The following is a 14972-nucleotide window of genomic DNA, read 5'->3' on the forward strand; positions in this document are numbered from 1 at the left end:
AGAAGAAATTTTTGTACTAGAAAGTGTAAACAGGAAATTTACTGTCATTTAATTGTTTATCTGTTACTTACTACTTTGGTATAACATGAATGGCTATGGGGGGAATCTAATAATATGAGATTATTAGATAATATAATATGATAATATGATTCTGATTCTGAAAATATGAGATTATTAGATAATAATCTCATATTATTAATAACAAACATACATACAAAGATTCTGTCTCGGATTTCCTGAGCTGCCTCACTGTGGTTCGACACACATACTTCCTGTACTTTGATTTACATCTTACTGTTTTCAGCTGTTCTGCTCTACCTCTCAAGAAGCTCCAAAGGTTAATGCTTAGAAGAAACGAGAGTACTTTGAAGGAAGTGAATTGAACTGTCAATAGAAAATTAAAGAAAGAAATTGTTCCTTCAATTTTGTGTCTGAATTTAGCAATAGTAGAAAATGAACAATTATAGACATTTAGCACAATTTCAGTCTGATAGTGATGTCAGTGTCATTAGTTTTAGAGCAACTTGGATGATGCTAGAGATTCTTTCTTGAGAAAATATCATCAAATTTTGAAAGGACTTGGGACCACTTCGTGGCCTTTGCATTTTTTTAATTTCAAGCCATTTTCACTGTGTTGAATGGATAATAGCCACATTTTCCAAAATATATATATTTTTAATTTTATTTTAAATATCAGTCTTACTTCCTTAAAGGTTTAAATGGCAATGGCAGACACACATCCTCTAAGGGACCTCGTGGTCGATTTTTGCCCCATTGAAAACCATTATAAACGCTATTTTTCATTGCACGATCATTTTAACTAGGGTCAATGCAATTCTTTTAGTTAGGGTGACACTTTGGAGTCCGGGCCTTAAAATGTTATTTTTTCATTTGTTCACCAGGTGGCGCCATTTTTTCATATTTTAAGCAATGAACGAACTTCAGCTAAAATTTCAGATTTTGAGCATGTCGTTCTGCAATAAAAACTGAAAAAAGTGGTGTTGTGTGTCACTATCATGTTGTATAATGTTATGTGTACTTTTTTTAAAAAAAATATAAAGGTCTTTATGTCTAAAAAAAAAATAAAGAAAAAAAGACACACAATCACACTTTTTTTTCCAAAAGTATTCAAAAGTATTTTCTCTTTGACGGCCAGACTGCAATACAAACAAATTAAATATAAAAGCAAGGACCAAAACCAAATTAGATTTTATTTTTCCCTTCAAGCTCATTTTTTAAACAGCTGCAGTTGAATGACCCCTGCCCCGGTAGTAGAAGTAGTCACTGACGGAAAGCCACAGAGTATATACGTAAACCAGGGGTGTCCAAACTTTTTTCACTGAGGGCCACATACATAAAAATATAGGAGGGACTGGGCCACTTACTAGAAATTAGGCATATATCCTTAACTTTACTGTATTAAAGTTAGAAAAAATCACTTAAAAGTGGTCGAATATGTTATATTGTTGAATATAATTAAAGACAAAACTGCCTTAATCACAGCTTTCCACAAATGGATCTTTATTGATTTATTCAGAAAAGGCTTTGGTAGCTCATTCTCAGAACAGCCTCAGATTTCTTCTTAGACAGATTTACAGCACAGAGAAAAAACAATAAAGGGGAAAATGGGACGGGCACATTTCAAGTTTATTATTTAAGTTATTAGGCTTAGCAACACACCTATTAACATTCATTTGAAATGATTATCAACATTAACAGACTGAACTGGACTTAATAACAGGAGTGCATAATTTTAGTAAATTATTATCAATAAAGCATTATTGATATTTGAAGCATGTGCACCTGCACATGCATGCTTATTAACACACGGGTACTGTGGAATATATTTTTTACTCACCTAAAGCTCTTGTGCTCTCATCCACTACCCGCAAAAAAATAGCAACTGTGCGGTGCAGTGGCATCGGTGCTCTCATCGCATGCGATGGAGTAAAAATCAAAAGCACAGCTTTATCAGACAGTTGCAGTTTAATGTTGGCTGACGAGTCTTCAATGCGTTTCACACCTGTATTTCTGGACATGCTGACGTTGTTAAAGTCCTGCACTTTTTCCGGGCACATTATTTCTGTGACTTTAATGAGGCCCTGTTTTATGAGGTCTCCATCTAAAAAAGGCTTGCCATGTCTTGCGATGAGTTGGGCGACCTCATAGCTGACTGTTGCTGACCCCTGCAGGAGAGCTACCATTTGCTTTAATTTCTGCTCTCGCTCAGCACCAGTGTAGGATGCATAGGCCTGATGTTTGGTTTCATAATGACGTCGTACATTATACTCTTTCATAATTGCCATAGTTGCATGGCATCCATCGGTGCAGATCAAACAGACACACTTCCCCTTGAATTCTTTGAATTAATATTTACTCTCCCACCATGTCTGAAATTTTCTGCACTCACTTTTCTACCTTTCGCTTCTTTGGTTCTGCCATGTTTAGTAACTTGGGGGTAAATTTATTCTGTGATTGTCCTTTTTGGTGGAGCAACTGCCTTGATCAACAGCAGCTCCCCCTGGTGTTAAAACTAAGAAGTGCAATACACTCAAGCAAAAGTTGAAGTGCGGGCCATATTCTGTTCTATTTATAAAATTACTTGCAGGCCAATTAAAAATGGACATCATGTATTTATTATTGGACTACATAAGTAAGAAATGCCACATTATATACACAAAGTCATAGAAATCACCACTCCAATTGAACATCATGATTTTAATGTTTTCTTTTTCCATAACAATGAAATACGCCTTGGACAAATATGACACATCAATATTTCATTAGTGTTGTCACATCACATCCTGTAAGCATCGTCTGTCTGTGTCTTTTCTCTGGAAATTAAGATTTTCAGCCAGTATAGGCAATCCGTCAACATGGCTGGAGAGTTGGTAGTTATATACAGTCTGTATAAGTGTGGTTAATCTAATGAACATTTGTAAGGAGATGGCAGTTACTGTGAATTCACAGCAGTTACACAGTGATTAGTAATAAACAGAGCCAGTGAGAGTGAGTGGATATATTTGTTATAAGTCTTGAGTCAACTTTTCTCAAAATATGCTAAAAGACTTCCACAGAAATCAGTCTAAGAGATGGTAGAGATAAAATATTTTGTGACACACATTCAACCTAATGCTACCTGTTCAAGTGTGAAAGAAGGAGTTAGAGTCACTGAGACATTTTAAGCTATTAGAAGTTTATTGTGGGTAAATACAAATAAACAAAAAAAAAAGTTTTAATTAGAGTGGAGTCAGGAAGTGAGGTGATGAGCTGTGACACATTATGTTTCCACACCAGCAGGAAGCTGTGGCCTCTGACAGAGGCGCGACTTAACACTGTTCAGCTGCCATTGAGCCAGTCAGTACATCAGCAGCCACGCACCATGGAAGTCACTGCACTTTGTGCTGTTGTTGGTGAGTACTGTATTTATACCTGTGTACTGTCTGAAATCCACTTCAGTCACTAAATAATGAGATTGATTTGTGCTGTTGATAACATTCCAGTAACTTCAGTAACTTCAGTTTTTAGCCCAGTCTGTAATGAGGAAGTGGTTTCTTATGAGGTTGCTTATCATGTCCTAAACCAACAGTTTCTGCTGTGGTATCGATTAATGTTGTTTACTAGAGCTGCAAGAGTCAGGTGCTGCAGTGTTACTGGAAAACAAATCTATGTTTATATCTCTGAACTGTTTCTAACAGTAATGAAACACATATTTCAGCCAGAAGCTTGAATTACTGTGATTGGTTTTCTGAAATCATCATATGACTAAATGGCTGGTTGATGGCAAAAGAAAAATCTCACCTTTCCACCTTTTTTTTCTTTTGTGCAGCTTCTCTGAGAATTGTTCCCGACAGATTACAGTTCTTCCAGTATGAGTCCTTCTCTATGAGCTGCGGGGGGCAGGAAAACTCTTCTGAGTGGAGAGTTAAGATGAACACGTCCTTATACATGAACACAACATGTCCCTCATTCTCAAATGGAATAGATGAATCTCACTGCTTCATCAGTGACCTTTACCCAGCAGACACTGGAGTTTACTGGTGTGAGTCTGCAGCAGGCGAGTGCTTTGATGCTGTCGCCATCACTGTGGCAGGTGGGTTTAAACAAATAAGGTTCAGATTTTCTTTCTTTTTTTTGTGCGATACACAACAGTTACTCATCATTCAACCATAAACACAAAAAATGTAATATAACTAGTGAGACATCTGTTGCAAATCTTAATTGCCCTTTTTTGCCCTTTTTTCAGTAGCAACCACAGAAACATTGGGGAAACATTATCAAAAATTATTCTCATCATGAACTCCTCAAAAGGTCTGGTAAACAAACAGATTTTTATATAGCACCTTTCTCCTCTACTGGAGCTCTCAAATGGCTTTATATAACATGCCTCACTCACCCTTAAATGCTTTCTATCTGAAATTCATCACATTCCAACTTGGGGTTACTATCTTGCCCAAGGATATTTGGTACTAATTTTAATGCTGCAGCAAAACTGTGAGCAACACTTGTTGGTCTAATTGGGGAGAATTTAGAGAAACCTTGCTCTTTGTTTCAAAACTGATTGAACTAATAGAGTAGACTCCAATATGCTGATTTACTCATTTTGTTCTCTGACATCTTTGTCATTCAGCTGGTTCTGTGATCCTGGAAAGTCCTGCCCATCCTGTGGTGGAGGGAGACACTGTGACCCTACACTGTAGACACAATGCAGACTCCTCCTCCAATTTCACTTCTACATTCTATAAAAATGATGATATTATTGGGAGCAGCTCTACAGGAAACCTGACCATCCACAGGGTTTCCAAATCAGATGAAGGCCTCTACAAGTGTAACATCACTGGAGTTGGACAATCACCAGACAGCCTGCTGACTGTCAGTCTCGGGGGTGAGGGGGCGTAATTTTTTTCCCCTCTTTATTACGTTATTTTTTATGCAACTTCAACTTTACTCTGAACAGCTCTGACAAAAGCAATGCTCTCTGGTTGCTCTGGAATATGTCATGTATGTGTAGTTGTATTTTATGTGGATAAAATATGTGAGGCAGTCATGGGAGCTGTTTTTGTTTTGTGTTCCCAATAAAGTTTTTGGCTATTAAAAAAGCATCCTCCACTTTGTTCATTGCATGATTTACTGTAAATGAGAGACACATAAATATAAAGTGAGTAAAGAAAGCCTTGTTTTTTCCCCCACTGCTGATAACCTGAAGTGTTTCTGCTTTAGTGCCCCGTGAGCTGGCTCACTCTGGCCTGACACACATTCTCCATCCTGTGGTATGCATCTACCTCTTGGTGGTTTCAGTAATGCTGCTCAGTCTCTGGAAAACCCACAAAGGTCAGCAGATGGAAAGATAGCACTCCCCTGTAAATGAAAAAAAGAATTTTACTCTCTCTCTTTTTTTTTTTTTTAGCTTTTAAAGAAGTTAATGAAATAATGTTTTGTATAGTAATGTTTCAAATGTTTGTCACAGTTTCAGTGCCCAGGTTTAGCATACTAAAGGTTCACAATTAACTTTAAACACAGCTGTGCTTTCAGTTTATTTCATCATATCCACCTTGAAAAAATCTCATGATTTCAGGACTTTAATGCTCTCTGATTTGTTTTTTGCTGCAGGTAAAATCGACCCTTCAGTTGTGCTCTACACTGAAGTCACCACCAAACTAAACTACAACAGAAAAGGTAAACACACTGACACACATCTCAGTATTAATGATGGCAACAATTAATCAGTAGGTTAGTTTTTGCAAATTTCTCACATTTTGAATGTAAATCAAAAGAAACTTTGTAGAATTTGTGTCACAAAATAATGATTTTATTAGAAAACAGCACACTCTAGTGTTTAATTTATTATTGTTGCTCGCTGATAGCATAATATTCTGTTTTAGCTAGCTGAAAGGTATTGTTTGCGGGCAAATACCACAGCCTTGAAAAAAAGCTTGCATGTGAATTTTCAGTCAAACCTTTGGTCAAATACACTTAAAACAATGTCTAGAATGTGAAATGTTGGTATAATGGTGCTACTTGAAGCCTGAAAACGATCTCCCATAAAAAAAAAAAAAAACGAGCAGACAGCAGTAGTAGACGTCCTGACTGGGTTCTACGTTAGCATTTAGATTCCTCCAGAGTTTTGTGCACACGGTTTAGGTCAAAATAAAAAAGGTTGAGGTTTTACATTTAGTTCAGTATTACCTGTTGCCTGTGTCCTTGTCTTTTGGGAAAATACTTTACACAAATAAGGGCTCAAAAAGGATTCCTTTTTTTTTTCTTTTTTTTTTTTTACTGTGCTGCAATTGATTGTGCCATTAATTAGTGTCAACTAATTTTTATTCAATCTCCACATAGGATATGCTTGTGAAGATGGAATATGGGGGAGAGCAGAAGTGCGTTGCAGTTCCACAAAGTGATAAATGAAGGACATGCATATTGTATTTTGTATTTATTGAAATAAGTGATGAGAATGCTGTTATTTGCATTTACCAGCTCACCTATGTCAGACCTTTTGATAAACAAAATTCTAATGAAAGTGAGAACATGTACACTGTTACATCTTTCAGAAAATGTTTTGAAATTGTGGTGCACAGTTCAGAATAAATGTTTTTCAAAAACCATTGCGTCTTTTTAGTAAATGTTTATTTCCAAGAGAAATTTCTAAAAGTTCAGAACAGTAAAATTCCCGCTTTTTAGAATTAATTAGAAGATAACTCTTACGTAGTTAAACTAAAATACTCTTTGAGAGTTAATATATAAACTCTTAACACCTAGTTAGCATTAGTAAGTGTTAAATTATCAACTCCAGACAGATTTGGTGTTTAACACTAAATCAGAGTTAACGTACCAACTCTCCAAAAAGAGTTAAATTAACACTCTCTGGTGTGGACCCATATAGACACCTTAAAAGTGTTGAAATCAAATCTGACAGTGTTAATTTGGACATGCTGGATTTGCTGTGCAGGATGTGTACATCCTCATCCTTGAAAGAGTGTCCACTGGCCTGTGGGTGTAAATAGACTGCAGAGTCCTGGCCTGACGAGGTAGCTCTTCTGTGTTGTGCCATCCGCTTCGCCAGAAGTTGTTTGGTTTCCCCGATGTATAAATCCTGACAATCCTCTTGGCACTTACCAGCGTACACTGTGTTACTCTGTTTGTGTCGGGGGACCCGATCTTTGGGATGAACCAATTTTTGTTGCTGCGTGTTTTGGGGTTTAAAAGCCACAGAGACCCGGTGTTTAGAAAAAATGCGTCTCAACTGCTCCGATACTCCTGACACATATGGGATCACTACAGGTTTTCGCTTGGGCAGGTATCCCAGCTTTGACAAAAGTCCAGCTTGGATAACCACATTTACTCAGGGCCTTCTTGATGTGCTGTTCTTCTGCTTCCCCGGTCGATCTCTCACCTTCTCAACAAAATCCAGGGTGTTCTGGATGTGGTGTTCAGAGCTGCCCACCAGCGGGTTGAGGATCGAAGCCAGAAACTTGGAGATGTTATAGGTGACCGAGTTGATCATACAGACAATCGGTGCACCCTGTTTATGTATCTTCAGTAAAGGGTAACCATACAGACTTGGTGTAGATTCCCCTGTGTATAGCCTGTAGTATGATGTCCGGTCAATAGAATTGTCTTGTTCTAACTGCTTCAGACAGTCTATCACCCTTCCTGTAGCCACTTCCTGGGTCTCGTTTCAGGGGCTCATAAGTATTTTGATCACTGAGCAGTGATAAAATTTTGTCATGATAGTCTTTCTATCTAGTATTTGGGGTTTGTTCTTGATAAGGCTCTGTCCTTTGAGTCTCATCTTGCTGCTACAGTGAAAAAGGTTCAACAAAGACTGTACTTTTTAAGGAGGTTGAGAGGTTTTAATGTTTCATCTGAAATGATGACTCTTTTTTTATAAAAGTTTTATTGAATCTGTTTAAACCTTCTGTATCATTGCTTGGTATGGTAGTATGTCCTTGAATAATAAGACCAGACTTAGCAACCTGGTTAAAGTGGCTGGTCAGATTTCAGGGAGGTCTCAGGTTCAGCTTGTGGACTTTTATAACAGGAGGAAGGCAACCTCTGTCTTGTTGTGTTCAGATCATCCTCTCTTTAATGATTTTTAACTGCTTCCATCAGGTCGTCATTATAAAGTACCTGCAGTGAAGACAAAGAGACATAGACATAGATATATATATATGGGCATACTGCAAATCAATTTCCCAATGGGGACAATAAAATTACCATTGACCATTCTGTGCACCTACCCTTGTCTGTCGGAAGGATGATAATGTTGTGGGCGATCGTGGCTCAAGAGTTGGGAGTTCGCCTGGTAATCGGAAGGTTGCCGGTTCGAGCCCCGGCTTGGACAGTCTCGGTCGTTGTGTTCTTGGGCAACACACTTCACCTGTTGCCTACTGGTGATGGTCAGAGGGCCCGGTGGCGCCAGTGTCCGGCAGCCTCGCCTTTGTCAGTGCGCCCCAGGGTGGCTGTGGCTGTGGCTGCAATGTAGCTTACCATCACCAGTGTGTGAATGTGTGTGTGAATGGGTGGATGACTGGATGTGTAAAGCGCTTTGGGGTCCTTAGGGACTAGTAAAGCGCTATACAAATACAGGCCATTTACCATTTTACCATTTTTGTTGTCATTACTAAGTGATGTGAGTGCCTTCTTCTCCTCCATGGTGATGTTGGATGCTGGGGGCTTTGCAGGCTGAAACTTTCGTCCGTAGTTGCTCTGCTTCCACTTCAGCAATATTGTTGTTTCAAATTGCTGTTTCTATGGCTGTGATCAGTTCCACTAGCTGGATTTGTCTCGGCGTGACAGCAAAATTCAACCCTTTAGCAAGGATGTTTTTCTCTGTTTGGGTGAGCTGTCTGTCAGACAAATTCTTCACCCACTTGTCCACATCCTCGGTGTCACATCCGCTGAAAACACTACTTCCAGATGAACAGTATCAACTTTTGGAGATACGATTTTTAAAACATCACACGAATTAAGCCTGCATACATGAAGTCTCACAGTGTGTGCAGACTGTGAGACTTCATGTAGGTGGTATATAAACGTGTAAGTGTAAGGTGTTGTTCACGCTTTTCATGAATTATGTTCTTTGTTTTTCAGGGGAACAACTGAGGAAGAGATCCTCTTTATTCTCTTCTGAGGCTCCAAAGACTCGTCTGTAAATAAATGCCTCACCATGAGCTGACTCACAAAGCCTGCAAAGACTTTTAAAATGTGTTTTTAAGAAAAAAACATCACTGAAATACAAATTAAATAAATAAAACACAAGAAAAAATTAAATACATTTTTATTGTGATAGTTACTCTTTGTACAACTGAAAAAATGGGAAATGAACTTTTCTGGGTCCATTAACTGTAAAAATTAAACAGACCCGTCATCAATTTAGCCTCTTATCAATTTTGGGTTAGCTCTCATATCAAATATGTCCACAAATGATTAGGGATGGGTATCGTTTAGGTTTTATCCGATACCGGTGCCAAACCGGTACTTTTGAAATGGTGCCGGTGCTTAAACGGTGCTCGAACCGGTGCTTAAAGAATGGAGAACACAAACTTTGTCCAAAAACCTCTCATGTTTAGCTGTTTTCCACTTTTTCTTTGGTCATTTTAGCTTTTTTGGCCAGGGTGAAGGGAGTATCTGCCATCAAACAAGAAGACAGCCGCATGAAACTACGACAGTGTTTGCTAGTTCACCTTACATGCATTAATGTAATAACGTGGTTAGCCTACTCAACGTAAATTACACACGAACATTAAGCTACTCACACAGAGAAGAACAGCTGCTGCTGCTGCATCATCATCCATCATCATTTCTGCTACACTGGCAGGGCTAGGGGCCAGGACTCTACTCTTCAGGTTTTTGGGGGATGTTGCTAACTCCGGGTCCGATAACAGGCACCACACCCGCAGTAGATGTGCACGGTGTGAGGTCTCGCAGCAAGCTATCAAATACGGCACATTTTTCGCCTTTTAAAAAAAACGCTATGCGTCGCCAGGTGTTTCATCGGATTTGAGGTGTTACCTCCTTTGCACAGTATCACAGTATCACCTTAAAGCACTTGTTGCAGGCTGCTGAGTTTGCATATTTTGCTGTGAAGTACAGCCAGACTTTTGACCGCTTCGCCTTGGGTATTTTTATTCTGTAGCTCTGCTCTAAAAGAACGTACATACCTGGACCCGCCTACTATCCTCGGAAACGTAAAATGATTGGCTAGAATCTAAAGTGTATCACAGCTCAGGAAAAAAAAAGCACTGAAATAAAGCACCGAAATGTGCGCTGCTTTTCGGTCTGGTTACTACTGTTTATGCCAGAACCGGTGCCGGTACCCATCCCTACAAATGATTCATGTGCCTAAAAACATGGATCCATCCTAAAGTTTGCCTTTACACATGATTTACTGATAACAGCAATGGTTTTGGATCAAAATACTCTCTTCAGTGTTCAACATGCTTCCACTACAGACTTCTTTTCGTATACTTTTATACATGTTGTATCTTGTTTTGTTTTTTTTATATACAGTACATCTGCCTTTAACTGGAGTCCAGATGCAGAATTTGAGTTCCCATTTAAAATATACTAAGATTTCAGGTGTTTTTGTCTTCAGTGAGTATTACAGTTTTACACAGTAAATCAGCCAATGAGATGACACTAAAGACAAAATAGGGGCTTGTTTTTGTTTTCTTAAATTGTCCTATTTTGTATAAGCTTCTTTGTAGTAACATCTTCAGTACAAAATCTTCCCCACAAGATAATATCTTTGTGACACCCTGCCTAACATCTCTTGAGAGACAGGAATGAATATTATGTACGTACACACACGTGCAATTCTGACAATTCTGTTTTACATATATGGAAAAGAAAAACTTATAAAAAGACTATATAGTGTTTTTATATATAGTGAATCATATAAGGCTTATATGATTTACTCATGAAAGTGGACACTGTCATATATTGTTTTAGTAAGTATCCAAAACATACACGTTCCATTTATATAATTTTTCAAGGGATCTTATATCTGTTTTCACTCTTGTATGCTTTTCATACAAGTTTTACACAAGACAGATACAAACCTTTATAGATTTATATATATCTTTTCCATATGGGTATCTTTATGTTTTTCAGAGGCTGTTTTTTCTCACTTATGAGACTTATGAGACCACTTATGAGGCAGTTGGTCACTATAAACATAAATATATAAATGATTATGGCGATTGGTTGCTAATTAGTTACTAGGAGCTGGGTCATAACAATATGTAACCAAAATCTATCTTTCAGCTCTAAATGAATGATAACAATAAATCTCAGTGAAAAACAGGATCATTTTGGGGTGGGAGGACGTGCCAGGATCGTGACATTTTTAACAGTATTAATGCACAAGTCTTTACATCTTAATTGTTACACATTTAATACGATACACACAAAGGGTTAGGCTTTTGTACTTGTTTAGGTGAAGGTGGTTGATTTGAAGTAAATAAGGTGGAGCCACAACCCGTGACTGTGAGATGTGATGCTTTACGTCTCCACACCAGCAGGAAGCTGTGGCCTCTGTGATAGAGGTGTGACTTAACCTTCTCAGGCCACCATTGAGCCAGTCAGTATATCAGCAGCCAAGTATCATGGAGGTCATCACACTTTGTGCTATTGTTGGTGAGTACTGTAAATATATGTGAGTGCCGTCTGAAATCCACTTTAGCCACTGACTAGTGTGTTTAATTTGTGCTCTATAAAGACAATAAAATTCAAATAACATCAAAATTTAGTCCGGGCTGTAATGAGGAAGTGGTTTCTTTTACAATTCACTTTCACATCTGCTCTCACAACTGGAGGCAATGTGACACGATTTAGCAGAAGTAGCAAATATTTGATTTTTGATGTTTAAAGTTTACTAGTTTTTATTTATTTATTTTCTGGTGTGTTTTGAGAAATATTCAACTATGTTCTGGGATGTTTAAAGTCATAACGGCTAAATTAGACCAACTTTATTCATTGTAGCAACTTTTGATTTAATGTATGGTTTAGGCACTTTATTTTCACCTTCATAGACATGGACAATACTGTGAAAATACTCATAAATTATCATTCCTGCAAAGTATGCCTTTGTGTCAGTCAATAAGAATGTTTCCACTAATAACCTAAATATATGTTGGCATGTGTAACAGGTTTAATTAAAAATCTAAGCTTTCCATCATTTTTCTGTTTTGTGCAGCTTCTCTAAGAATCATTCCCAACAAATCCCAGTTCTTCCAGTATGAATCTGTCTTCATGAGCTGTGGGCAGCAGGACAACTCCTCAGTGTGGCGTATTAAGAGGAACACGTCCTTATACATGAACACAACATGTCCCTCATCCTCAAATGGAATAGATGAATCTCACTGCTCCATCAGTGACCTTTACCCAACAGACACTGGAGTTTACTGGTGTGAGTCTGCAGCAGGCGAGTGCTTCGATGCTGTCAGAATCACAGTAACAGGTAGGTTTCCACGTATATGTTTTTCATTCTTCTGTTAACAATGGACTTAAAATATGAATCTAATTGTCAGGTCATGTGTTTCAAATTCTTTCTTTTTTAAAAAATATTTTGCATTCCTGCTCTAAGGACTCTAAATGAATGATGATGAAAAACAAACTCATGTGAAGATGGCAAGCTGATAAAAGCAGTTCAGTTGTGATTTAGGGCTTCGAGAAATGCAGTTGTGGAATATACTGCAAACTGTCTGTGGTAGGGATATATATATATATATATATATATATATAGGTATTCATCTTGAAGAAACTTTACAAGCAAAGTTATATAAACTTACATAAACCTTGCTTGCTGTTATGTATAACAGAAACAAAAAATACTTCCAGCTCCTGAGCACCTCTGTGTCCATTTGCTTACAGTCTGCTTGAAGACATAACTCCCCCCCCCCCCCCCCCCCTCGCCCAGCTCAGTAGTCTTAAATAACACAATGTTTACATTTGTCCCGTCTTCCTTCTTTCTTCTTTCTTGAGTATAATGTATGTCTTAATGTATGGCTTTCTCATTACTTAACAAACATCCAGTTAGATTTTTTTATACCAGCATGGATTCCTGATTTTGTAAATTTATAGCCTCACAAGAAGAAGTCTTGCTCTTTGTTTGTTTGTTTCAATTAAAACAGCCAGAACTGAGTAGACTCCAGTATCACGTTGACCTTTTGCATGTTTGTCTTTCAGCTGGTTCTGTGATCCTGGAGAGTCCTGTTCATCCGTTGATGGAGGGAGATACTGTAATTCTGAACTGTAAATACATGGCCACTCTCTATGATAATGTCATAAGTGAATTTTACAAAAATGAGCTTCTTATTGGGCGCAGCTCAACAGGAAACATGACTATCTACAGAGTCTCTAAATGTGATGAGGGACTCTACAAGTGCAACATCTCTGGAGCAGGAGAATCACCTGACAGCTGGATGACTGTCAGAGGTAAGACTATTATTATTATTATTATTATTATTATTATTATTATTACTTTGTTTAACTGTAGAGTGAATTTTATTAGGAGCAAATGTATACTGGCGTACGCCTACTGAATCTAAGCTGCTTTAAATTGATCAAACTGCTCCTGGCAGTGTGATGATGTCAGGATGGTCGTATTTTGAAAGTTTTGTTGATGACTATGTGAATCACATTTAACAACGTAACTGTTGGCTTACAAATATAAATTCATCTAATATTTTACTTATACGTGCTATTTTAAGTCAAAAAATGTATCCTGACAAGTACCAGTATAGACTTTGCTGGTACTTGATGGTGTAATAAAAGTAAAAGTTTGATTGTGAAGCGGTCCACTCCCTGCTGCAAATGTTCACCATCTTAGATACAGAGAGGAAGTAGGAGCAAGATGATTACGCTCATGCAAGTTATCCAGTTTCATCACCTGTCATTACATATGTTCTGGCATTGTGCAGTAATGGTTATGAATGTTAATTTGTCAAAACAGCAGAATTTCTCGACATCTTCAGAAAGTGTGACGTCTCACACATTGAAGGAGCGTTGTGGTTAAGCTTAGACTTCACAGCCTTCCCCAGTGACAACAGTGAAATCCTGTAAACTGGATGTGTCATGCATGTGCAGCTGACAGATTTAAGGAGGTGAAATGGTGCAATGATGTCAGGGGACTTTCTTTTCTGTTCCCGATAAATTGGTTGGCAAATCCAAGGATCCTCAGTTCTGTTCTGCCCTAAATCACTGATGATGAAAATAAAGAATAATAAAGAGCCATGTACACAGTGGACATAGTTGTTTCTATCATCATGCTAACCTGTGGTTTTTGTGCTTTGAAGCAGGACATCCTGAACTGCGTCATCCTGGCCTGACACACTTTCGGTTTCCTGTGGCTTGCATCTTCCTCTTACTGTTTTCAGCTGTTCTGCTCAGCCTCAGCAGCAAAGGTATGCATGCAGAAGAAATTACTATCTTGTGAGATATGAAGAGTAACATTCAGAAGACTGTTACAGTTTCACTCCGCTAAAATATTGTAAATGAAACAAATAAACATGTGTCCAACTTTTATCATTTAAATGCTCCGCAACACTTTGTTTGTTTGTTTTTTTTTGCTGCAGGTAAAATTGACCCTGTGGTCGTGCCGTACACTGAAGTCATCTACACACAAAAATGCAGGAGAAAAGGTAAACACACATATACAGAGACCTTGTTATTAACCTAAATAATAATAATAATAATAATCATAATAACGGCACCAATTCAAATTTAAACATTGAGTCCCACAATCCAGAAATGACTCATATGAGTGAAATGCCCCCGACATGTTGGTGCTAAGCATGCTCATTTCCTGTCTGGTCATTTGCATCTTTACTTTTTTCTTTTTTTTGTTAGGTCGACGACTGAGGAAGAGGTTCTTGTTGCTATCATCTAAGGCTGCATACAGATGCGTTTGCACACACACGTCGTGCACTGTGCTGACTTATAAAGCCGACAGCTGATGAAGAGATAAC

General features: G+C 38.1%; 2 protein-coding genes across 2 annotated transcripts; both read left to right on the forward strand.

Annotated features, from left to right (window-relative positions):
• Nucleotides 1–3382: 3382 nt before the first annotated feature.
• On the forward strand, nucleotides 3383–11576 carry LOC102780859 (uncharacterized). The gene is made up of 7 exons (XM_087838197.1): nucleotides 3383–3413; nucleotides 3830–4093; nucleotides 4631–4885; nucleotides 5221–5331; nucleotides 5611–5676; nucleotides 9094–9151; nucleotides 11523–11576. The coding sequence occupies exons 1-7, from the start codon at nucleotides 3383–3385 to the stop codon at nucleotides 11542–11544; spliced, it is 807 nt and encodes a 268-aa protein (XP_087694323.1). The 3' UTR covers nucleotides 11545–11576.
• A 26-nt stretch (nucleotides 11577–11602) lies between these two features.
• On the forward strand, nucleotides 11603–14960 carry LOC148103725 (uncharacterized). Its single transcript, XM_087833101.1, has 6 exons — nucleotides 11603–11640; nucleotides 12200–12463; nucleotides 13192–13440; nucleotides 14301–14408; nucleotides 14580–14645; nucleotides 14854–14960. Exons 1-6 carry the CDS (start codon nucleotides 11610–11612, stop codon nucleotides 14958–14960), a joined length of 825 nt encoding a protein of 274 aa, XP_087689227.1. The 5' UTR covers nucleotides 11603–11609.
• Nucleotides 14961–14972: the final 12 nt, after the last annotated feature.

This window comes from Neolamprologus brichardi, chromosome 3 (assembly GCF_056152115.1).
Source record: "Neolamprologus brichardi isolate AB-2024 chromosome 3, ASM5615211v1, whole genome shotgun sequence".
Lineage (NCBI taxonomy): Eukaryota > Metazoa > Chordata > Actinopteri > Cichliformes > Cichlidae > Neolamprologus > Neolamprologus brichardi.

Coding starts and splice junctions, on each gene's coding strand:
- LOC102780859 (XM_087838197.1), top strand. CDS start 3,383: ATGGAAGTCACTGCACTTTGTGCTGTTGTTG. Junction 4,094..4,630: donor TGTCGCCATCACTGTGGCAG/GTGGGTTTAAAC, acceptor TTTGTCATTCAG/CTGGTTCTGTGATCCTGGAA. Junction 4,886..5,220: donor GCTGACTGTCAGTCTCGGGG/GTGAGGGGGCGT, acceptor TTTCTGCTTTAG/TGCCCCGTGAGCTGGCTCAC.
- LOC148103725 (XM_087833101.1), top strand. CDS start 11,610: ATGGAGGTCATCACACTTTGTGCTATTGTTG. Junction 12,464..13,191: donor TGTCAGAATCACAGTAACAG/GTAGGTTTCCAC, acceptor TTTGTCTTTCAG/CTGGTTCTGTGATCCTGGAG. Junction 14,646..14,853: donor ACAAAAATGCAGGAGAAAAG/GTAAACACACAT, acceptor TTTTTTTGTTAG/GTCGACGACTGAGGAAGAGG.